The 22,367-nt window shown below is 37.2% G+C and overlaps 1 protein-coding gene across 1 annotated transcript; it reads left to right on the top strand.

Moving 5' to 3' along the window:
• The first annotated feature begins 4,346 nt into the window (after positions 1 to 4,346).
• On the top strand, positions 4,347 to 20,817 carry DRP3A (dynamin-related protein 3A). The gene is made up of 20 exons (XM_010256280.3): positions 4,347 to 5,103; positions 5,602 to 5,884; positions 7,052 to 7,080; positions 7,192 to 7,293; positions 11,211 to 11,279; positions 11,372 to 11,431; positions 12,303 to 12,416; positions 12,605 to 12,653; positions 12,766 to 12,875; positions 14,557 to 14,649; positions 14,759 to 14,851; positions 14,970 to 15,107; positions 18,023 to 18,136; positions 18,264 to 18,362; positions 18,510 to 18,552; positions 18,744 to 18,892; positions 18,989 to 19,135; positions 19,372 to 19,424; positions 19,560 to 19,659; positions 20,234 to 20,817. Exons 1-20 carry the CDS (start codon positions 4,741 to 4,743, stop codon positions 20,510 to 20,512), a joined length of 2,487 nt encoding a protein of 828 aa, XP_010254582.1. The 5' UTR covers positions 4,347 to 4,740; the 3' UTR covers positions 20,513 to 20,817.
• Positions 20,818 to 22,367: the final 1,550 nt, after the last annotated feature.

Below are 22,367 nucleotides of genomic sequence, written 5' to 3'. Positions count from 1 at the left end.
ATGTGAATGATTTTGTTTGTTAAAACAAAAACAACTGTCATGTCCGCAAAAACAATACAAAAATGTTGTGCAGTCTTTTTTTTTTTTTTAATAGAAAACAAAATCATTCACATTGGCTAAAACCCCCTCGGTTTACATATTAGAATGTTGCAATTTCAATCCCAAAGGTAAGCTCTAGTGACCAAGGTTCAAAATATTGGCACTATTGTATTGGTATCTGTAGGCATGGGTGTGTGGTGTGGGTGGGATGGTACATTGTTGTTGAGGACCTATAGTAGTGGTTATAATGGGCATTAAAAGTCAGAAAATTATAAAAAAAGGGATCTTTTTCATTGCAAGAAAGTACTATATTATGGATCCACCAATGATCTATTTAACCCATTTATCTAAGAATAGTTTATGACAAAAACGAACATTTTCTTAATTTTTTAAGAAAACATGAATTAGAAAATAATTCATTTTATATATTCTAAATGGTTTTCATGGTAAGAGAGAATGATAAGATGTAGCTATAAATCATTTATCAAAATCATTGATCTAACAGCAATTTGATGCGTCTTATAAGAAAATTTTAGTAGAATAGTAGTTCAAACATTGTTTCTATATTATAGGTAAAGTTATTGTATGATATCGACATATTGTAGACACTTTGTATTGTTGATTGTAACGTATTTATTCATATAAACTATTAAAATGTGCATTTCTTATATAATCATATCATATTATAGTTGTTTCAACCTTAGATTTTTTTGTTATTGACGCATTTGTGGGATTTGTTGAATTTTTCTTAATGTATCCATCCATGTTTCTACATACATCGATGGTAGTTAATTCTGCATTAATACAACATTATTAAATATTAATAAAGTGCCATGTAGCGTATGTAGAAACATGGATGCAAACATTTCACCACCTTTTTATTCTAAAGATAAAGATAGTAAAGCACACAACTACCAACTAGAACTTGAAACACTCCTCCATCTAGAAATACCATTCATGTCCTCCCAAAGAATAGAATACAAATCCATAGGAGGATGTTCAAGAAATAGAAGGTGGCTACTCTGAGAGAAAGCTATGATGGCTAATTTATCTGCACTGTGATCTGCTTCTCTGCAACAATGTCTTAGGGTCCATTTGGTTCGCAGTTGGAATTGGAATCAAAATCCTTTGGAATCAGAATCGGAATGATCTATTCCCATAGTCTGTTTGGTTCAGATAGGAATTGAAATCAGTAAGAATGAGATTTCATTCCCAAGGGAGGGGCAAGGAATGACCATTCCCTCAAATGGGGGAATGTTATTCTAGTAGGAATAGGGATGGGATTCCGGTTCTGCTCAACCAAACAATTAGAATTAGAATAGCCTATTCTGATTCCGATTCCAGACCCCTATTCCCGCGAATCAAATAGGGCCCTAGTTCAATCGAACCATGGGATTGGATAACTTGCATAGCTTGCACTGAAGCTTGAAATAGATATTCTGCTTGCCATTTGAAACATTTTTTGACCTTTAAGAGCCATGATGGTAGATAAAGAGTCAGATTCAATTATGACATTTCGGAATCCTCTGGTGGTAATTTGGTTAATACCTTCTTTAATTGTCCATAGCTCTGTCATATGATTGGTGGAAATACCAATGCATATGGAATTAATTCGATCCCAAATCATATGAGCATAATTACATCTAATATTCAATATCTTCCTCTTCTATGTGGCAAACTTGACAAGTGGGGGAGGGAATGATATGACGATACTGAAGGTTAGAAGCCGTAGGACTAGGAAGCTTATTCAGGCGATCCAGATCTTGGTCAAAGTAAAAGTGATCTTAACCAGTATAGCCACCTTAACCATATGCCAGACTAGTTCTCATATCCCAACATCTAGTCTCTAATCCACTGGTTTGCAAATTTTAAGTGCATTTTTCTGAATTATGATAATCGATTAGATTATTGATGAGAACATGGAAGAGGCACTTCACTTTGAAGATGAAGCGATAGGTTGTATGGTATGTTCCAAGTTTCCAACTACACCTTCACCTAAAAACCTAAAAAGGAGATTCACCCAGCCCAGCCTCTGTTTCCAGAGTGATATTCCCATACTTGCATGGGAAACATTGCAGCCATGCATTAGAAACATCTTCATACTTGTATGTTTTTTTTTTTATGAGTGATATTCCCAATGTACAACTACGGCTATAAGGGACTGTGAGGACAGTCCTGTACGGATCAAATCCAATTTCTTGTTTTCATGGCTTTGATTCTCTCTCTCTCTCTCTTTATTCAGTTTTTGTGCCTGCTGTTTTCTTCATATGGGTCATGAATAAGAAACTCTGGTTATTCGCATGGACCTGATCGACGATCTCCTTGTTAGCCCATGTATTGTAGTCATGCCTTTCATACTATTACGGTTGTATGGAGTATATATAACTTAACACGTTATGTAGGGAGAGCCTTTTTTTTTGGGTAATGGAATGGGTCATCTGTCACACACTAAATAGAAGTTTTGGAAAATCCTAATCTACTCCTCAGAGAGTGCTTCTCACACCAACCTCATAGCATGCGAGCATGTCCCAATTTAACATTGGAAACATCTCTTGTGCTTATTTATATGTTATTATTCATGGGGAGATATTCTCAATACATGGTGGGATGTGGATGTGGATGTGACGAGTAAATCCCAATTCAGTTTTTGGATAAGTGGACTAAATACTGATCCAGCTCCGACTGGATGGGAATTGATTTTTAATTAGAAATCCAAAGACATAATTAGAGGGAAATTTGAACTTAGATTTAGTCCTTACAACCTTTTATTGGTGCACTGGGAATATATCCTATGCCTTTATTCATATGAAGATATTCATAATGCACAGTTGCAAGTGAGTGAAAATAATTAAATATATATGTTTGGCATTGATGCTGCAGTTGAGAAAATGGTGCTGTTGATGTGTGGCTTGGAGCACCGTTTTCTTAGAAAATGATGTCTTTATTTTTGTTTGGAATTGTTGCTGACAGGTAGGACGTTTCCTAGAGCAACAACAACTTTTTCTGTTTGGTACAATTGCTACAGGAAACGTTTTTAGCACTAGTACCCATTATCCAGTGCTACGTCAGTGTTACATCATTGCCCTATTGGTAGCAATGAGCTGCAGCTCTAGGAAACGCCATATTTGGCATTGCTCTAAGCCATGGCTTCCCGATTTCCGAGGTGTGACTTGGAGCACCACTTTTTATGAAAAAACGGTTCCAAACAAATGCCTATTTCCTGGAGTACTGTTTTTTTTCGATGTGGTGCTGATGTGGCATTGTTGCTCCAAAAAACGGCAGCGATGCCAAACAGCCCCTAAGATGGTGTGAAGATGGTTTTATGAGGATTGAATCCTAATTTGGAAAATGTAGTATTTGCCTTTTTTTTTCTTTAAATTAATATGATTAACCTTGTCGTAACTCCTAAACATTTCCATTTTTGAATTGATGAATTTCAAGGAGCCTGAAAATGGGACGATTTTTAAAGGAGGGGATTTCCGATTCCCTAATTAAGGAACACCATACAAGGGGGATGGATTATAGCCCGAATAGCAGCGAAAGAAAACCTTTTATGGGTTGAAATCCTTTGCGAATTTTGGATGGTAGATGGAATTAAGAAATAATTTTAGTCTTTAACAAAGTGATGTATATCATTTCATAATTTCATGGTTCTCATCATTTCTCTTTATCTGGCGTATCGTGTAGGCTTGCTGCTTACATCATTTGACTGAATTTCGTGTCAGCAATAAAAAAATAATGGGTTATGTCGTAGTCGTCCGGTTACCGTAGACGATTTGGAGTGATGAAAGTAATCATAAACTACTCCCCCTACTGGCACGTTTTCTACACAAGTGTTTTATAGACTAAGATAGTGGACCCCATCGGCCATCCTTGATCGTGAACGTTGATTTATATAATTTGTGGCTTATAATGACGTCCTCTCTGCCAATAATGGGAGGATGACACAGGTTGGTGGTGGACCCCATTCCTCGGATGCATCCTTGCTGGTAATTTCTCTTCCGGTTAGGGAAGTTTGATAATCTAAACTGCAACGATACCGTTGGATTGGAATTTTTATCAAATTTTATGTAGCCTATGATACACGCTACCAACGTTCAGCGCCGGAGCTTAAACCCCTTTTATCCCGCCGCCGACGAAGGAATCTTTTATCCCTCACAAGTCACAACCGCTATTCGTATTTCCATGTTCCAATGGTCCATTCATTGTTTCATGAGGAAATTTTTGGTACTTTATTGACCATCTTAGCCTAAATCCCAGCCGTAAATCTCACACTCTCAAAAAACATGGGCGACGTGGATTTTTCCACCTTCGCGAGGAGCCTTTTCCTTCATCCATGGAGGAGCGAGTGAACGACGCGAAGTTTTTTCAATTCTTAATAAAAATAAAAAAATGAATAAAATTCATTTTGAAATCAAAATTTGAAGAGATTAAATTTCCGTGTTTGGTGATTAGAAATCTGAAATCCCACACTCCGTCTTTGCATCGTCGATTGCTTGGACGGTGCGGGAAAAACTTCGACTCTGCTTTCTCTAAATTTTACAGCCAATACACGCTCTCTAAAACATTTATTATTCTATTATTGTTTTCATTCTTTCAAATTCAAATTAGGGTTTCTTCCTCACTGTCGCTAAGTTTAGTGATTCCTCGACCTGCATTCGACTTCAGTTCGATTCGTCTTCGATCTTAGAAGTATCATCCATGGCTGATGAACCAGTTTCAACTCAAAGCTCGTCGGGTTCTGCTTCTCTTGGTCATTCTGTGATTCCTATTGTCAATAAGCTCCAGGATATTTTCTCCCAACTTGGGAGCTCGTCCACGATCGAACTGCCCCAAGTCGCTGTCGTCGGGAGTCAGAGTAGCGGTAAATCGAGTGTTCTTGAAGCTCTGGTCGGAAGGGATTTTTTGCCTAGGGGTTCGGATATCTGTACTCGGAGGCCTTTGGTTTTGCAGCTGTTGCAGACGAAACGGAAGCCAGATGGAACAGAGGAGGAGTATGGGGAGTTCTTGCACTTGCCAAGGAAGAAATTTTACGACTTCTCCGAAATCCGCAGGGAAATTCAGGTATGCATATCAGCCGTTGTGCTGTAGCTTTTTTTACTGTTTACTGGAATTCGTGTTGTTTCGTTCTCTATATGTTCTACTTTCGTTTTGGATCTCTAAAGGCCGGAGCTTTGAAGTCTTACGTGTGCATTGGATCCTTGTAATGGGCAGATGGAGTTAACTGTCTTTCTTTTCCCTTTTCTTTTATCCCGGAAATCTATTATTGTCGTATTAGATCTTGATGGTTTTGGTATGATGTCTCTCTATCGCATGAGCCATAGAAATGAGTGCTGTATAAGTGTCACCTATAGTGATAGTGTGATGGTAACGTATATTTCTCCTTTGGCTTTTGCTTGATCCAATCTTCCAATTTCGAGATGGTAATTAATGAGGAAAGTAGATGCCATTATCTAATGCGACTTTTTGGAGTCGTTGAGTTTCTCAATTCCTACTGGTTATTCCCTGTAATGCCATTGCTTTTAGATTGCAATCATAAGCCCTTCGTTTTCTAAATTGTAGGCAGAGACAGAGAGGGAAGCAGGAGGAAACAAGGGTATTTCAGACAAGCAGATACGCCTAAAGATCCACTCACCAAATGTTCTTGATATCACCTTGGTGGATTTGCCTGGAATAACAAAGGTTCCAGTTGGTGACCAGCCATCTGATATTGAGGCACGGATTAGAACGATGATATTGTCATACATTAAACATCCTAGTTGTTTGATTTTAGCGGTTACTCCAGCAAATGCAGATTTGGCTAATTCAGATGCACTTCAAATAGCAGGAACTGCTGATCCTGATGGTAAACTCTCCCAGATGCTTGGTTAATTGTTCTTCTCTCTCTCTCTCTCTCTTAAACAAAGAAATCTGAATCCAATAAACTTGTATTAGAACTTAAAGTACAGAGAAAGCATGTGATGTATACCAATCGAGAAACTGTGAATCTAATCCAAGGCTGTAGAAGCATCAATAGGTATACAAGCTTGTGTATGACGGTGAGGACCTATTACACATCCCCTTTAACCGACATTCATTAAGGCCTACATGCAATAGCCCTTGCTCTGTTTGGTTTGTGGGATGGGGATGTCATTTGTTTCAAGGGAAACGGGGGGATGGGATGAGAAAAAAGTGGGATGCGAGATCCCAAAATTGTGGAAACGGGGTTGCACTAAAACCATGCAACCCCGGTGGAAAAACTCGAGAAAGCTCAAGTTTCTTCATCTTCATCCTCTGCCCCGCCGCTGCTGGTAACCACCGCCGCTGCTGGTAACCACCGTTGAAGATGTTTCCGCCATGGTAGAATTCAGATCGATGCAAACACAGATCGGAGGTTTTCTGCCATGGTGCCATGGTGGAACTTAGATCTGGGTTCGCAGACACAGATCAGAGCTTCAGTCATGGAGTTCTCTGTCTCTCCCTCCATCTTCCTCTTCTCTCTTCTCCCTCGTAACAGTGTTTTCCCATATATAAAACCAAACAATGGAAAGGTAATTTTTTACACTTTCCCATCCCATCCCATCTTTTCCCATCCCACCCAAATCTTCCCCAAACCAAATGGAGCCTTAAAGTCTGAAAGGAAGGGCCATCGTCTTTGCAGTTTTGAGGTTGACTTCTCCAACAGGACTTTTATATGTCCAAATTATGCTTCTTTCCCTGTCTGAAACAAATTTTGCAATCCCATGAGTCACTGGATTCCCCGAGGGCCTCCCATACTGGGACTCACAGTGGGTCGTGGTTAGACCTGTTCATGGGTCAGGCCTTGGGCATGGCTTTACACTGTTTTGGGATCATGCTTCGAGCGGGTCCTATTCAAATTTTGGCAAAATCTAATCCTGAGCCCAGCTCATGAACAAGTCTACTTGTGGTGGGGGATTGTTGAAATGATGTCATAGACAGCTGATGTGGCTGATACAATAGGCAGATCTTGCATCTGGTTCTAATTCTTCTCTGTGATGTTTCATTCGTGCAGGTTATCGAACCATTGGTGTAATTACAAAGGTGCAGTATCTATCAAATTGTGATCTTTATTTTTATCACACATTTCAAGTCTTTCTGGAAGCCAATGCTGTTCCCTGATGAGTAACAATATTCTCTTCTCTTTGCATTCAGTTGGATATTATGGACAGAGGTACTGATGCTCGTAATTTTTTGCTCGGAAAAGTGATCCCTCTTCGACTTGGCTATGTAGGTGTTGTGAATCGTAGTCAAGAGGTAATCTTATTGTTGAACAACAAAATTACCTGATATCGTATTGATTTGGTTGCTGTAAGCATGCTGATGTTTAATGTTGATGTTTTTTATTCTTTGTTGGCAATTAATTTTTAGTAAATAGTGTTTATATGCAATAGCTTTCTAGTTTGTTTTAACATGTGTTCCATTTCAAATATCCATGTAAGGTAGCTTTCTAGTAAATTTGTTGATTTATTTCTTTTAAATGAAAATCGATTGCTGTTTTTAGTGAATGTTCTAAAATATGAACGAGATATGAGCTATGGTTGGCAGCTGATGATTCAGTTTAATTACTGGACCTGTAAGAATACAGAAAAGAACATTTTCAAGTAGATTTGGAAATGAATATGTTTGAGCAAGTCAATCATTGTTCTGTAATGACTTTTTTAAAAAAATTCAAAAAACATTAAAATGATATTATTTAAAAAAATATATATTTTAAACTAAATGTTTTAAAAAGCATATTAGCTCAAATTTAAAATTAAATATATACACGTAACATATGTCACATATTCAAAGTGAAAGCGTAAAAATAAAATTAAATATAACATATAAAGCATATTCATGCACTTTTGAGTGTTTGTAATGACATCCACCACGGACATGCCTTGTTGACATAAAAACATATTCATGAAATAGTGTTATCATTTGTATTTGCCAATTTCATACATCTTCCAATAACTCAAGATATTAAACTTTCGCATTTGTTCACTATAGCTTTTGTAGAACCTCTGTAGCTTGTCCATTCTATCCTTGTGTAGGAACTTCCCGTCAATCTTCCATCATCTTGGGAGACTCATCTTTCTCTAAGATGGCTGGAAGCTCCGTGATTCTCACCATTCTTATTTACATCCTCATTTATTCTATCAATTCTTGATTTTCCCACATAATTTCCAATCTGTTTGCATTGCCTTTTTCTGATACTGGTGAATTCTGTACATTGGGTTGCCCAGATTTTCTAAACCATATAGTGCTTTAATCTTTTGGTTGCCACTTTAAAGATCCGGTCTGGGGATGTCTTCGCCCTTTCCAAAACCATTGTTGGACAAAACTTTTGTATCCACCAAAGTTCTTGGCTTCATCATTGGTAATGTGTTTTTTGTGTTTGAATGGTTCCAAACAGAGGAAGGGTTGTTGCTGATCTCAATGGTTTCTTGTCCAAGAGGTTTGTATTTTGCGGATGGGTTGGTTCATTTTGTATTTCTTCCCTTAATTCTGTCTTCTCTCCATAAATTAAAAACATCAACAACTCATTTCCCATATTTAATGCTCCTCCAAAGTCTCTCTCCAATAAAAAATATCATTATTGGTATCGATTGTACGATTCTTAAGAGGAAATGCATCACTTAAACTAATATATATTCTGATTTTAAATTAGAAGTCTGGGTGTCTTTACCAATGAACTTCATAAGTGACATCATCCTTATAATGAACTTCATGAGTGACATCATCCTTATTAAGCAAATAAGTTTTTGAACTTCTTCCCTCTTCCTTCTCAATAAGCTAATTGACAGTTTGTCACTAAATGAACCAGTGATTTAAAAGGCACGCCTCAAGTGCGCCAGGCATAGGCGAGGCACATTTTAGGGTATGCGCCTTGCCTAGGTCCTAGGCGCAATCCTTTCAAAAGGTGCATGCCTGGTGCACCTAGGCGTGGCACAAACGTGGCTCGTAGAATCAGGAATGTAATATGTTTTACATCACATTAGCTACCTGAAGTAATGCAATTGAGGAAAAAAAAGAGATTGTGGGTTTTACATGCTTAAAAATGTTTTGTATGTTTGATTTTATTTTAAATTCTCATTTGAATATGCTTTACATGTAATGTTTATGTATTTTAATTTTAGATAATAGGTTTTTTAAAACATTTATTTTAAAATTTAAGTTTATATTTTTTATTAATATTATGTTTAATATTTTTTTTTTGATTTTTTGGCATTTTTGTTTTAGATAATAGGTTTTTTAAAACATTTATTTTAAAATTTAAGTTTATATTTTTTATTAATATTATGTTTAATATATTTTTTTGATTTTTTGGCATTTTTGTGAATTTTCTGACTTTTTTATTTTTATTTTTATTTTTGTATTTTTGCACCTTGCTTCAAAAAGGCGTGCGCCTCAGGCGCAAATTGGCCCCTGTGCCTTTTTTGCACCTTGCGCTTTTAAAACATTGAAATGAACTGGGTTCTTTTCCTGGTTCTTTCTTTATTGAGATCAATTGCATTGTAGTTCTCTATTGGTGGTTGGAGCTTGGAGTTTGGGTCCTCATCGGAGATGGAATTGGACCCACCAACGACTCTGACACTTACGTTGCTTGGTGTAAGATATTTGTTGCAAAAGAGGCCCATAGAGAGTTTTTCAGCAACATTCTTGGATAAGAAAGACGATCTCCAAGAGATACTCCTTGTGTGGATGAGGTGAAACATTAATTTTTGAAAACAATAAATAATGAAAACTCAAATAAATCACAAAAGTTAGAGGGTTAAAGAGAGTGAAGAGAGGGACTGCTGAGTTGGACAACTGTGTACATATGAACGTACATTCGTGTCTGCTTTTCTGTTTGTACATGTATAGTCTGTGTACATATGCATGCAGTGGAGTTGGTTTGAGCTGGGCTATGGTTGGGTTAGGGTTGTTAGGCTTAGGTCAGGCTCATATTACCCAAAGGCTAGGCCTAGGCCTAGCTCAAGGACCAAAAACCCAGGCCCAAGCCTGTGTAAAATTTCAGGTTGGATTGGTTTGGGCTTTTGGTTGGGCTTGTCTAAGTTGCACCCCTAACATCAGGTCAAGGTCAATCCTAACCCCAATCTGGTTGATATTGAAACCCTGGTCCTAACTTTAACCTTAATCCATTCCAATGATACTTGGTTTAGGTTTGGTTTGGCATAATTTCTTCACTTTTTTTTTTTGTTTTCAAAAAGATTTTTATTTTTAGTGATTAAAGTTATTAAAGAGATTGTGAGCTCCTCAATGGCTGCAATTTAAGCTGTGGATTAATACATATCTATGTGTTAAAACAAGGTTATCCATGCTGCCTTGTTTTTAGTTAAATCACAACTAATATTTTTCTTTTCAGTGATTAAAGTTATATATTCATATTCGATCCCCTTATATATGAATTCATGCCTATCCAATTTGATATGATCGGATTGGGTTCTGTTAAAATATATATGTTCATATATACTAAAAATTTATATTTTATATATATTAGTAAAGTTGATTTGAATGTTCTATTTAAGTTTGATACAAGTAATTTTCAATTCAATTATATTCATTAAATACAATATTAACGTTATTTTTTATTCATTTTATTAATAGTATATAATTTTTTAATCATTTTAAATTTAACTTCTTTATACTATTCAATATCTGATTGCAAACCAAATTCCAGTCAAATATTATACATATCTGATAGATAAGATCATAGTCAATTTCAAATATCGATGAATCAAATTTAGGTTTTCTTACCATCTGTTGGCATCCCTATCTCAAATAATGGTCTTCTTCATGTTTCATCAGTACCCCATGGACACAACAAGATGTAAAATTTGGTGTGACCATATCAAATTAAATCATCTGCGGTGTGCCTAAATTATTTTTGGGCATGTCAACTGGATGTAGTTTAAGTTGCATGATTTGGGCAACATATTCATAATATTCTGTGCGGCTAGGCACACCTTTTAAATCACTGGGACAATGCAACTGAAATGCATCCTGTTGAATGATCTTGTGGTGGTGAAATTTTATATGTTATTTCGCAGTCACATGCATCAGTAGAACTCCTGATTTGTTTGTCCCATGCTCATTCTTTTTTCCTTATTGACATGCTTTTCTTTCGTTTCTTTGTTTTTTCTTACTAATTAACCGGGTTCTTTTTTTTCTTTTTATTAATTGATCAGGATATTATGAACAACCGGAGTATTAAGGATGCACTTGCCTATGAGGAAAACTTTTTCCGTAGTCGCCCTGTATGCCTATGTTTTTAATGCAGCTCTTTATTGGTCTTGTGGAGTATTTTATCAATTTTTATCTAGTTTTAGTTCTGTAACTGCTGTTACAGGTCTACAGTGGCCTTGCTGATCGTTGTGGTGTTCCTCAATTAGCAAAGAAGTTGAACCAGGTAAGGTAGTGTGCCTTATGTTATTTTTATCAAAACAAAATTGTCTTTCTGTGGCATTTTTTCCTCCATAACATATATTGGTACCTCCCCCTGCCTCAATGCATTGCAATTACCAATCAGGCAATCCCGCATGGATATATGGACATGAGAGTTGGAATTTTATGAGTGTTACTGTGTTAGGGTGTCTGACTTGGTGGGTTGAATATAGATGATTGGTGATCTGATCTTAGATGGTAGAATGTCAGATGTCGTGCCTGTTATGTTGCCATCGGGATGCCAAGTGTGTGACCTGACAAGGGATCTATTGTCGACGGAGCCTGCCTTGCAACCCCAGGTCAGGCGGGGTCACCTGCTGAATTTAAGCATATCAATAAGCAGAGGAAAATAAGCTAACAGGGATTTCCCTAGTAATGGCAAGTGAACTGGGATCAGCCTAGCTTGAGAATTGACCGGTCTCTGCCACCTGAATTTTAGTCTGTAGAAGTGTGCTCAGTGATGGACTAGGTCCAAGTGGGGGCACCAAAGGTCTCTACTGGTTAACAGTTAGATATCTTGTAAAGTTCAAAATTCATATACCAATAGAAGAAAGTTTCTCTTCTTCCTAGGAATGTCTTCCTGGAAAAGGTTGAATTTATACGTATTCTAGATGTTCGTTCATGCCAAATTAACAAGCAAGAAAAAGAAAGAGCATGCAAAGTGTCCGCCCAGAATCAACAGTGCCAGAATTTGGCTTGTGTGTGGCAGTCACTTCATCCATTTAGGAGGGTACATGTAGCAATTAATATCTGGGTTCTACAAAGTAGCATGAATTGTTTTAGCATATATATATTCTGTTATGAGCTATGCTTAATGTGTTAACTTTTTTGTGCAGATTCTGGTGCAGCATATAAAGGCAGTCCTCCCAGGGTTGAAATCACGTATAAGTTCTGCATTGGTTTCTGTGGCAAAGGAGCATGCCAGCTATGGAGAAATAACAGAATCAAAGGTGAGTCAACTTCATAAGTTTTACCTGAATATAAGATGCACTTTTCTCTTTGTTATTATTTCTTAAAGGTTACTATTTGTTTTTTGGTACATGCCTTTCCTTTTACAAAGTTTTTTCCCTAGTTAAGGTGATATTGTTTCGTCATGCTTGTACTCACTCCATTTTTATGTGTTTCCTATACTTCACAGGCTGGTCAGGGAACTCTCCTCTTGAACATTTTGTCCAAATACTCTGAAGGTTACTGTGACTTTTGCAATTGTTTTATTTCTCTAACATCTGGATTATTATGCCTTTTCATTTCATGGTGCTTGCTTGAGATCATCACTGATAGGTGAATTGTTGGTGACAGCTTTTACGTCAATGGTGGAAGGGAAAAATGAAGAAATGGCAACATCCGAACTGTCTGGTGGAGCACGAATTCATTATATCTTCCAATCAATCTTTGTGAAGAGCTTGGAAGTGTGTATATCCTTGCTTTGACATGTGTCTCTCAGTAGTGTTTCATCTTTTAATTGTTCCATTTTGAATACTACATTTTGGGTGTTTTTAATCATAACTTAAAACATATTAAAGGGAAGAAAAAATTATAAAAAAGGTAGACATGCCAGGGATGTGGATGAAATAGTGAAGTCCTGTCTCTTTTTCTTCCTTTTTTTTTGGGGGGGGGTATGCCTGATCACATTTGTGATGGAGATGGTTCATTCTCCTATGTTTTTGTGCACATTATTATATGTACAAAATAAAGTGAGCTCTCTATAATTGGTGTGGACACCTAAAGTAAAAAAGCCCCTCAGTTGAAGATGAAAACCACTTTTACCAAAAAAAAATTGAAGATGAAAACCAGTACAGGAACTAGGCAGATTGTTAATAGGGGATAAATGACTGTTTGGAATGGTAATAAAAGGAGAGGTATCAATTGCTCTGGTGAAAGAAAAACTGTTGACAAGCAATCCACAAAAATGTGATATTAGTACTGCTGGATTTATATAGGTGCATAAGAAATTAGTACAAAGAAGAATCAAAAAAGAAAGAAAAGGAAGAAGAGAGCTGAGAAGAAGGAATCATACAAACTAAACTTTCATTGTTTTTTCATTCATCACTACTCACAGATTCAAAGTGATTACAATATGGCAACCTATATTGATATGGAGTCCCTTATGGAGCAACCAACTCCTTGGACACTTGTGACCTATTTAGACATAACTCATTTATTTTATTTTATTTTTGAGAAAAGGTAACAATGATTTCATTTTAATAAAAAAGTGCACATGAGAAGATGTACAAAAGTGAAGAAAAGAAACACAAATATTACAATGGGGGATTTCTGTAACTAAACTAAGTTCATCCCAAGTCTTCCTCCATGTATCAAGAAATCAAATATTAAAAAAATATTGGTTCTGTTGTTGACCCTCTTCCTTCTATACTGGGTAGCCTAAAACAGGGATTCAAGTTAAGTTGGTGATGAAATGAAGAAATTTCCATTGAAGTAAAAGAAAAAAAGTACATCAACTCCCAAGTCAGAAGATACGATTTCAAGTAAAGGAAGTGGAAACAAAGTGCACAAATGCGTTTTACCCCCCCCCCAAAAAAAAAAAAAAAATAATAATAATAAAAAAATAAAATAAAAAACCATTAGTTAACCCAAGAGAGTGGGGCCTAATGAAGAGCTTTCTGGGGAGTTACTTAATCTTCAAATCCAAATGCCAATTGACCAAGCTGTTTTTATACTCTTCATTTTTGACTTACAAGGGTTAACAAAGAATCACGGTATTTAGAAACAATAACTGAAGATTAACATAAATAATCCTTTTGAAGTTTTTTTGTCCTCTTGTTTTATGCACCGATACACATGTAAAATTGACCTTTATGAGATATGGGAATTTTCTACCTTTGATTACCCATCAAGAACTAAGGCTTACACCCCACAAACACTTTTTTCTTCACATCAGTGCCATAGGCATCCTTGTGCTGCCTTGCCATATGGGGATAGGATTACGCCTGAGACACCTTTTAGAACAGTACTTGATAGAGGCTTTTCATTACCTCTGTGCTCTTAGAACTAAAGTTGTGGAGATCGACTGCATAGTTTGATTTTTCTCCCAATCCATGGACATCTGATGCAATCTGTTTCTTATGGCAGGAGGTGGATCCGTGTGATGATTTAACTGATGATGACATTCGTACAGCTATTCAGAATGCAACTGGTCCTAAATCTGCTTTGTTTGTACCAGAGGTGAGTACAACAGTTTTTCTTAATGGTTGAATATGTGTGGTATAAGGTGCACCAATATTTTGTTAGCAATTGATTCTCTATTGTATTTTTTGAACATTTAACTCTTTAGGTGCCATTTGAGAATCTTGTCCGGAGACAGATAGCCCGCTTGTTGGATCCAAGCCTCCAATGTGCAAGGTTTATCTATGATGAGTTAATAAAGGTCAGGTGATTTTAAATATCAGCTTTGTGTCTTGGAAGAGTTGTTTTTCTGTTCTTTCGTAGACAGCAGTAGTTTTTTCTTTGCATCTGTGGAATACTGAATTAAATGTTAACTTCAGATGAGCCACCGGTGTATGGCTAGTGAACTGCAGCGGTTTCCTATTCTTAGAAAGCGCATGGATGAGGTTATTGGAAATTTTTTGAGGGAAGGCCTTGAACCTTCAGAGACAATGATTGGACATATCATAGAAATGGAGGTATGCTGACAACTTGATTTTTGAAATTCTAATCTCACTTCCCTTTGTTTCAGTGTGATTTCTGAAGATGAGCCAAGTATGAATTGATATTTATGCTAATTTGCATCTTCATGCATACATAGAGTATTGCGAGTAAACCAGTTAATGCATATTCCTTATAGCTATTAGTTGTTGATGGATGCATGTAATTTGTTTATGCATTAGAGTAGCCTCTTATGTGTATCTACTCCAGTGCCAGGAGTTTTGGTGTATTGGCCAATGCAAAGTTAGAAGGTTGAAATGAACTTGTCCAAAGGTGATGGTTGACTTTATGATTATAATTATACTTGGTGACATTGTGTGGTGGCTACTATCTTTTGATTCGATTTTGATATATGCACACAACGAGGAAAAATTTTCATCCCAGACACAACTAACAACCTACTTGATTTCATTCCCTATGCTGCTGTCATTCTTGAAAAATTGAATGCCACATATTCTCATGGAATGATAAAATCTAGGGCTGACAATGTGACTGAGTCTTAGAATGACAACTCTGTGCAATAAATGCCAAAGGTTAGGTCCTTATCCAGTCTACCCTTTTCAAGACCCTAAATAACAAGGACCATCATTGGATAATGGCCCTTGTATTCTCTTGGAAAATATGGGTTATATGGGTTCAAATGGATTTTTATTAGACTTGTTAGTTTTCAGTATCCCGGGCAAAGTAAAAAAGTAAGATTGAGAAGCTTCAGCAGGATTTCCTATGGGAAGGAGGCAGCGAAAAGAAGGGTCATCCAGTTTCATGGAATCAGGTGTGTAAGACCAAGAACCTTGGTGGTTAGGGGCTAGGACATATCAAAGAAAGGAACTTAGCTCTTTTTGGAAAGTGGTTGTGGAGGTTCCCCTTGGAGACGGAAGCGTTGTGGACAAATATCATCAAGAGCAAGTACGGAAGACATGCCAATGGTTGGGATAGCAAGGTCCACTCAAACTGAGTTAAAGCCTCTAACCCTTGGAAAGGTATTTCTTCTGTTTATGACCTCTTTATTGATTTTGTAAGATACCGGGTGGGAAATGGGAATAGAACCAAATTATGGACTGACTTATGGTGGGGAGATGACACCCTTGCAAACTCCTACCATAGAATTTTTAACCTGTCCTGCTCCAAAGAAGCCACGGTAGCCTATAGCCTCAGTCACTCTTCCTCAGGAACCAGTTGGAATCTGAACCTTAGAAGGCCTCTAAGAGAGATAGAGCTTGCTGAAATAGCAAACTCGCTAAACTCTCTAAGGGAGGTTTACATCTCCCCGGCCTCCCCTGACCAAAGGATCTGGAAACTTAATCCTACCGGCAAGTTTTCAACTAACTCCTTTTTTAAGGCTCTAGTTTCAGAAGATCAGATCACTCCCTTCATGGTTAAGAACATTTGGATACCACATGTTCCCCCTAGAATTTCTTTCTTTGTCTGGGAAGCCTGCTAAAAGAAAATAAATACTTGTGGTTTAATACAGAAAAAGCTTAGAGGAAGGTTATGTATCTCCCCTCATGTCTGTCCTCTCTGCCTTGGTGATGGTGAAACAGCTAACCACATTCTTCTCCACTGTCCTGTCACTAGGAAGGTTTGGTGTTTCTTCCTAAACATAGTTGGTTACAGCTGAGTTTTCCCTGAGAAGGTAGTGGACCTCCTGTGGCAGTGGAAAGGCAAAGGTCTAGTAAAAAGAGGAAGGGTATATTGGAGTACAGTGACACATGCAGTTCTTTGGGGTATTTGGGAAGAAAGGAACCTTTGAAAACAAATTCAGAAATGTGGAAGACCTAATCTCTTACATAACTTTCTTCTGTAACCTTTGGATGGTTAATTCTGAAGCTTTCAAAGGTCTGTCTCTAAATGACCTCCAAAGTAACCTTCCATCCATCCTGCAGTCCTCTCCTAGATTTGAATTGACCATGAGAAGCCTTATTAGGGAAGAAGGTGGAATGATCCTGCACTTTGATGGTAGTGCCCAAGGGTCTACTGGCCAAGCAGGAATTGGTGGTGTCTGTGGGGAGAGGGGGATCAGCTGGGCTTATAGTGGTCCAATTGGGAGAGCTGATGCTACAAAAGCAGAGGTCTTGTCAGCACTTACAGGAATTTGGCTTGCTAAACAGCTGGGCTTTTGCTCCTTAACTATAAAAGGGGACTCTGAATATGATAGCCTGGCTAAGGGAGAAGGAAGGAGGGCCTTGGAGACTTGCTCATCTGCTAGCTGAAGCTCGAGATATCTTAGAGTCATTGAATGTAAATCTGGTCTGGATTCCTATGGAGCAAAACACTGTTGCTTACAGCTTTACAAAATCAGGGGTTTCTAAGGAAAGTTTGTATAGTGACATCTGCTTACCTCTATAATTCTGCCTCAGCTGCTTTAGCTTGTAGTACATTTTCTCACGTACTTGTTCCTGTTTTAATTTAATAAAAGTTACCTTTGCTAAAAAAAAAAATCTTGATCACATGGAACAAAATACCCTTAATTTTTTTGTTAGCCTTCAGTATATTCTCAGGGAAGTATGTTTTTATTGCATTCATGGGTCAAGGAGCATGTCCACAAAATTTTCTTTAAGAAGTTTGTTAAGGTTGAATTTCCAGGACGTGGGATTGTTACTACTGATTTTTTCCATATACAGTAATTGCCACTTTAATGATCATTCCAGTCAAACTAATTGAATCTGTATCTTTTGTGATATTTTGTCCCAGTGGATAGTATGGCAATTCTATCTAATTTCTACTTACTGAAAGGGGTGAAAGCTGTATCTATCTCTCTTGTTTTCCTTGACAATGCAGTTAGTTAATATTTATGGGCTTTTCACTGCATGTGTACTAATTACTAAATTCTCAGAACCGTATTTATTTTCAAGCTGACATTGGGCCTCTGAAATTTTATTTTTCTGTTTTATAGATGGACTACATAAACACTTCTCACCCAAATTTTGTCGGTGGAAGTAAAGCTGTAGAGATTGCACTGCAGCAGGTCAAATCTGCCAGGATATCTGTAACCATGTCTAGAACAAAGGTGCGCTTGTTGCTTATTTAAACAAACTCTTAAATAGATGCTGTATGCTTAACATTTGTGGTAATTATAGTGAGCTGATGGCATCATTTTGGTATATTTGTTAACCTGCTTGCAAATTTGGATTTAGGATGGGGTAGATCCTGATAAAGTACCCGCATCTGAAAAAAGTTTGAAATCTAGAGCTATTCTTGCTAGGTCATCAGCAAATGGAATTGTTCCTGATCAGGCATGTACATTATGTTAATATTTTTCATTTAGTTATGACCATGTCCTTAACCTTCTAGATAGGAAAGATAGTTTTTGCCATGTTCAAGTGCTGTGAATTTGTTCTGATTTACCCTTATTTTTTTGCTTCAATCTGGATGACAAATAGGGAGCTCGACCCGTTGCAGAAAACGAGAGACCTGGATCTTCTGGTAATGTGTACTTAGAATAAAGGATAGTTTTGTAGATACCATATCCAGTGTTACTACGCTGAATTATCAGCTTTCTCTTTATTTCAAAATCTACTGTGGTGTCCAAAGTCTGGACTCTGGACTTATGAACGCTATAAGTAATAAGGACCATATTTGTTTTCTTGTTTGTTGATGATTTGATTGATAATCAGGAAATTCCACGGGTTCAAGTTGGGGAATTTCATCAATTTTTGGTGGAAGTGAGAACCGTACATCTGCAAAGGAGATCTCAACAAACAAATCATATAGTGAACCTGTTCAAAGCATGGAACATTCCTTCTCTACGATCCTGTTGAGAGAGGTATTTTCATGGTTTCCATATAAGATAAATTCAGTGTCCAATGTTGCTTTTTTTTTTTCACTCTAACAAGATTTGTCGTTGGTGTTTTGTGGTTAGCCCCCAACGGTTTTGAGGCCCTCAGACAGCCATACAGAGCAGGAAGCGATTGAAATTGCAGTGACAAAGCTGCTATTGCGATCATACTATGACATCGTGAGGAAGAATATTGAGGATTCTGTGCCTAAAGCAATTATTCACTTCCTGGTATGTGCTCTTATCATGTTATGTTTCATTGTTTAATGCATAAATCCATATCGAAGCTCCTGTGGCAATATATCCATATTGCATATGCATTTCTTCTTAGATATGATTATCAGCAACTGGAAGCTGACATTGAAACTCTAGTCTGTCTAGTGATAATAGTCTTGTCATTATTTTCTTATATTAATAGAGGCCTAAACTCAAGGAGTGCAATATCTCATAATGTCTATTCATACCAGGTCAACCATACCAAACGGGAACTGCGCAATGTCTTTATCAAAAAGCTTTACAGGTACCATATGTTGACTATGCGCCTGCTTTTCACTTAACAATTGAACTTGCTCGATTTGATCTGGACCACTAGAGAAACTACCTTATTTTTGCATTACATTTTGATACCTTGTGCTGGTCTTTTCTTCCAAAACAGAGAAAACCTTTTTGAAGAGATGCTGCAGGAACCTGATGAAGTGGCCATGAAAAGGAAGCGCACTCGTGAGACACTGAGAGTCCTGCAACAAGCTTTTAGGGTAAGTTCCTCGTTATTCCGTCAAGATTGTCATGCAGAGCATATTTTATTTCTCCACCAATGGTTGCTTGGTATAATGGTAAAATCCTGGGCTGACAAGCATGAGAATGTGGGTTTTAGACTGAGTGCCACTTTGTATAAAAAATTACTGAACTTTAGTTCTGTATCCGGTCCACCCTTACACTCTTCCCAAGACCCCAGATGGCAGGGACCAGCATTGGATAATGGCTTTTAACTGTATTAATTGCATAGCAGCAGATGTGACAAACACGATAATGGATGTTGTTCAACTGAGAGACATCCAAAGAAAGATATAACCTGATGGCTGTCCATCAGGTCATTTTAATCATCTTTCCCCTTTTGGTTAGAGATAACACAGATGACTATCCAGAATAAAGTAGATTGGTGGATGTAAATCCAGTTTCAGTTCTATCAAAATGGATCTATTTACACAAGGGCCGTTGCTTCTGCTGTCATTTTTCTGTCAGTTTCTTTCAGAAGTTGTAAGGTTTATTCTACCATCTTTTCTGCCTCTTTTTGCCATGTCCACTGATTGTTTTTTAATGCCCCTGTAGACCTTGGACGAATTACCACTGGAAGCTGAAACTGTTGAGAAAGGTTATAGTTTGGGTACTGATCCAACTGGATTGCCAAAGATCCATGGGCTGCCTTCATCATCATTATATGGTACAAGCAATGATTACAGTACATCTTACATGGCTTCTCCGAAGAACCCAAAATCCCGAAAATCGTCTCACTCAGGGGAACTACAATCTCCATTGCATGCAAGTGCAGATTCCAATGGAAGTGGACGCCATTTCACACTCGGATCCTATCCAACAGTTGATCTCTGAGGCAATGCAAACAGTCTTCAGTCTTCACGCTGAATTTTGGTGGTACTATAGTCAATATATTCTTTTGGTTACTTTCTCCATGATGGGGAGGTGATTGTTGTCAATATATCCATCAATCAAAGTTGGCTAAATGCGAGTCAGTTATTTTCTTCTAACAAGCATATACAAAGCCCAAAGTTTCTGCCTCTTCTGCTTCGTATGTTACATTTATTTCTTGGTAGACCGTAGACTATAATAGACATAGCTTGATTTGTTAAATGATGCCCGTAAAAGAGTAACAGGAGAGGGTGATTTTCTTTGTTCTACAAGAATGCTCCATTTTCTTCCAGAAGAGGCCCATCCTGGTGGATTTTGTTTGAGCCAGTGTGTGCACCCTGGGGTAAGAGACAATATGTCTTGCATCAAATGATTTGGTTATCAACAACTCGGTGTCAATCCTCGCTCCCCAGCTGACTCATGGGTGATCATATTTGCATTGACTTTGCTAACTGCCTGGAATCTAGAGACTATGCCATGCCTTGAATTTCAGCTCTGGGTTTCATTTTTTCCCTAGCATTCAATTTGGTTTTGGTGATGGTAAAAGGATCATGCAACTTATACAGGAGATGCGTTGTAAGTAGTCGGTGACTCGGTGTTGGATAAGTGTTCTGGTTCTGGATCCAGTTCCGCGTGGTTGTCATTTGATCATTATGGCCGAATAGTGTTATCAATTTTTTTTTTAGAAATTAAATTCCAGTTGCCAACCCTTTTTTCCTTTTGAATTGAATTTGAACTTTTTAAACTGGGGGGCACTGTATCAGGCAGCAAACGATTCCGGAAATCTATTCCCCAAGTTCTCAAATGGCTTTGCTAGTTTTAACATAATATAGCAGAAATTTTTTTTAAGTTGGAATATTTGATCTATTGTTTGGCCCTTGGCCCTTCTGATGTGATGAAAACTTTGTTTTCCTGTCATTTACAAAGTAAAACAGGAAAAGGTGGAAAACTTGTAAGAGCAGAACAAATGGCTGAAACATTTCAATCTGAAAGTATTTTATTGACATGTAAAAATACATCTGAAAATAAAAAATCTGGCAGTTGATAACAAAGACGCCACCTATAATAGATGATAAAATCGGACCGGTGTAATTGACATGCAAACGCATTTTAATCCGAAAATACTTTGTTTCCAGTGTAAATACTGGACCAATGAGTGCAGAACTCCCCCGGTCCGGTATTTACACCGCATTCAAACGCAATCTTAATTACATAGGTTAGATATCCGTCTCAGATCTCTTTCACAGCTGATATCACTACTCAAAAGTTAATACTCATGGATGATCTCTGGGCATGTGTCGAAAATGCACCTTCTCACTTTTCTTTTGGTTGTAGGCTCGCTGCCTCATAGATGCTGAGCCTTAAACCTCAAGGCGTTCTAAAGGGTATATTGTGAGATTAACTTCAGGGCAAATTATTGATTCTCCACTTCCCAAATTTGTCACTATTAGACAGGTGGGGGAATCTGACACAATTCAAGGGATAGGTGGGTGATAGTCAGGGTTTTGCAAAATAAAATAAAAATAAATAAATAAAAATTTGTAAGATGGGATAAAAATTTTACTTAAATTTATTATAATTTTTATGTGGTTTGGAATATAATTTATTTATTTTTTATCTGATTTATATATTTTATTTTTATTACATCAATATTTTATGTGAATCTGATTTTTTTTTTTCAAATTTATTTTACATTTATAACCTTCTAGTTAAATGAAGGAATCTTATTTATTTTATATATACTAACACATTTTTCAATAAAAACTATTTTATAAATATTGTCAGTTGAATAATTTTCATCATATAAAACCTTTTTGTA

This window comes from Nelumbo nucifera, chromosome 5 (assembly GCF_055504915.1).
Source record: "Nelumbo nucifera cultivar China Antique chromosome 5, China Antique-T2T, whole genome shotgun sequence".
Lineage (NCBI taxonomy): Eukaryota > Viridiplantae > Streptophyta > Magnoliopsida > Proteales > Nelumbonaceae > Nelumbo > Nelumbo nucifera.
The sequence above is the reverse complement of the archived record's forward strand: the minus strand, read 5'-3'. Positions and strand labels throughout refer to the sequence as shown.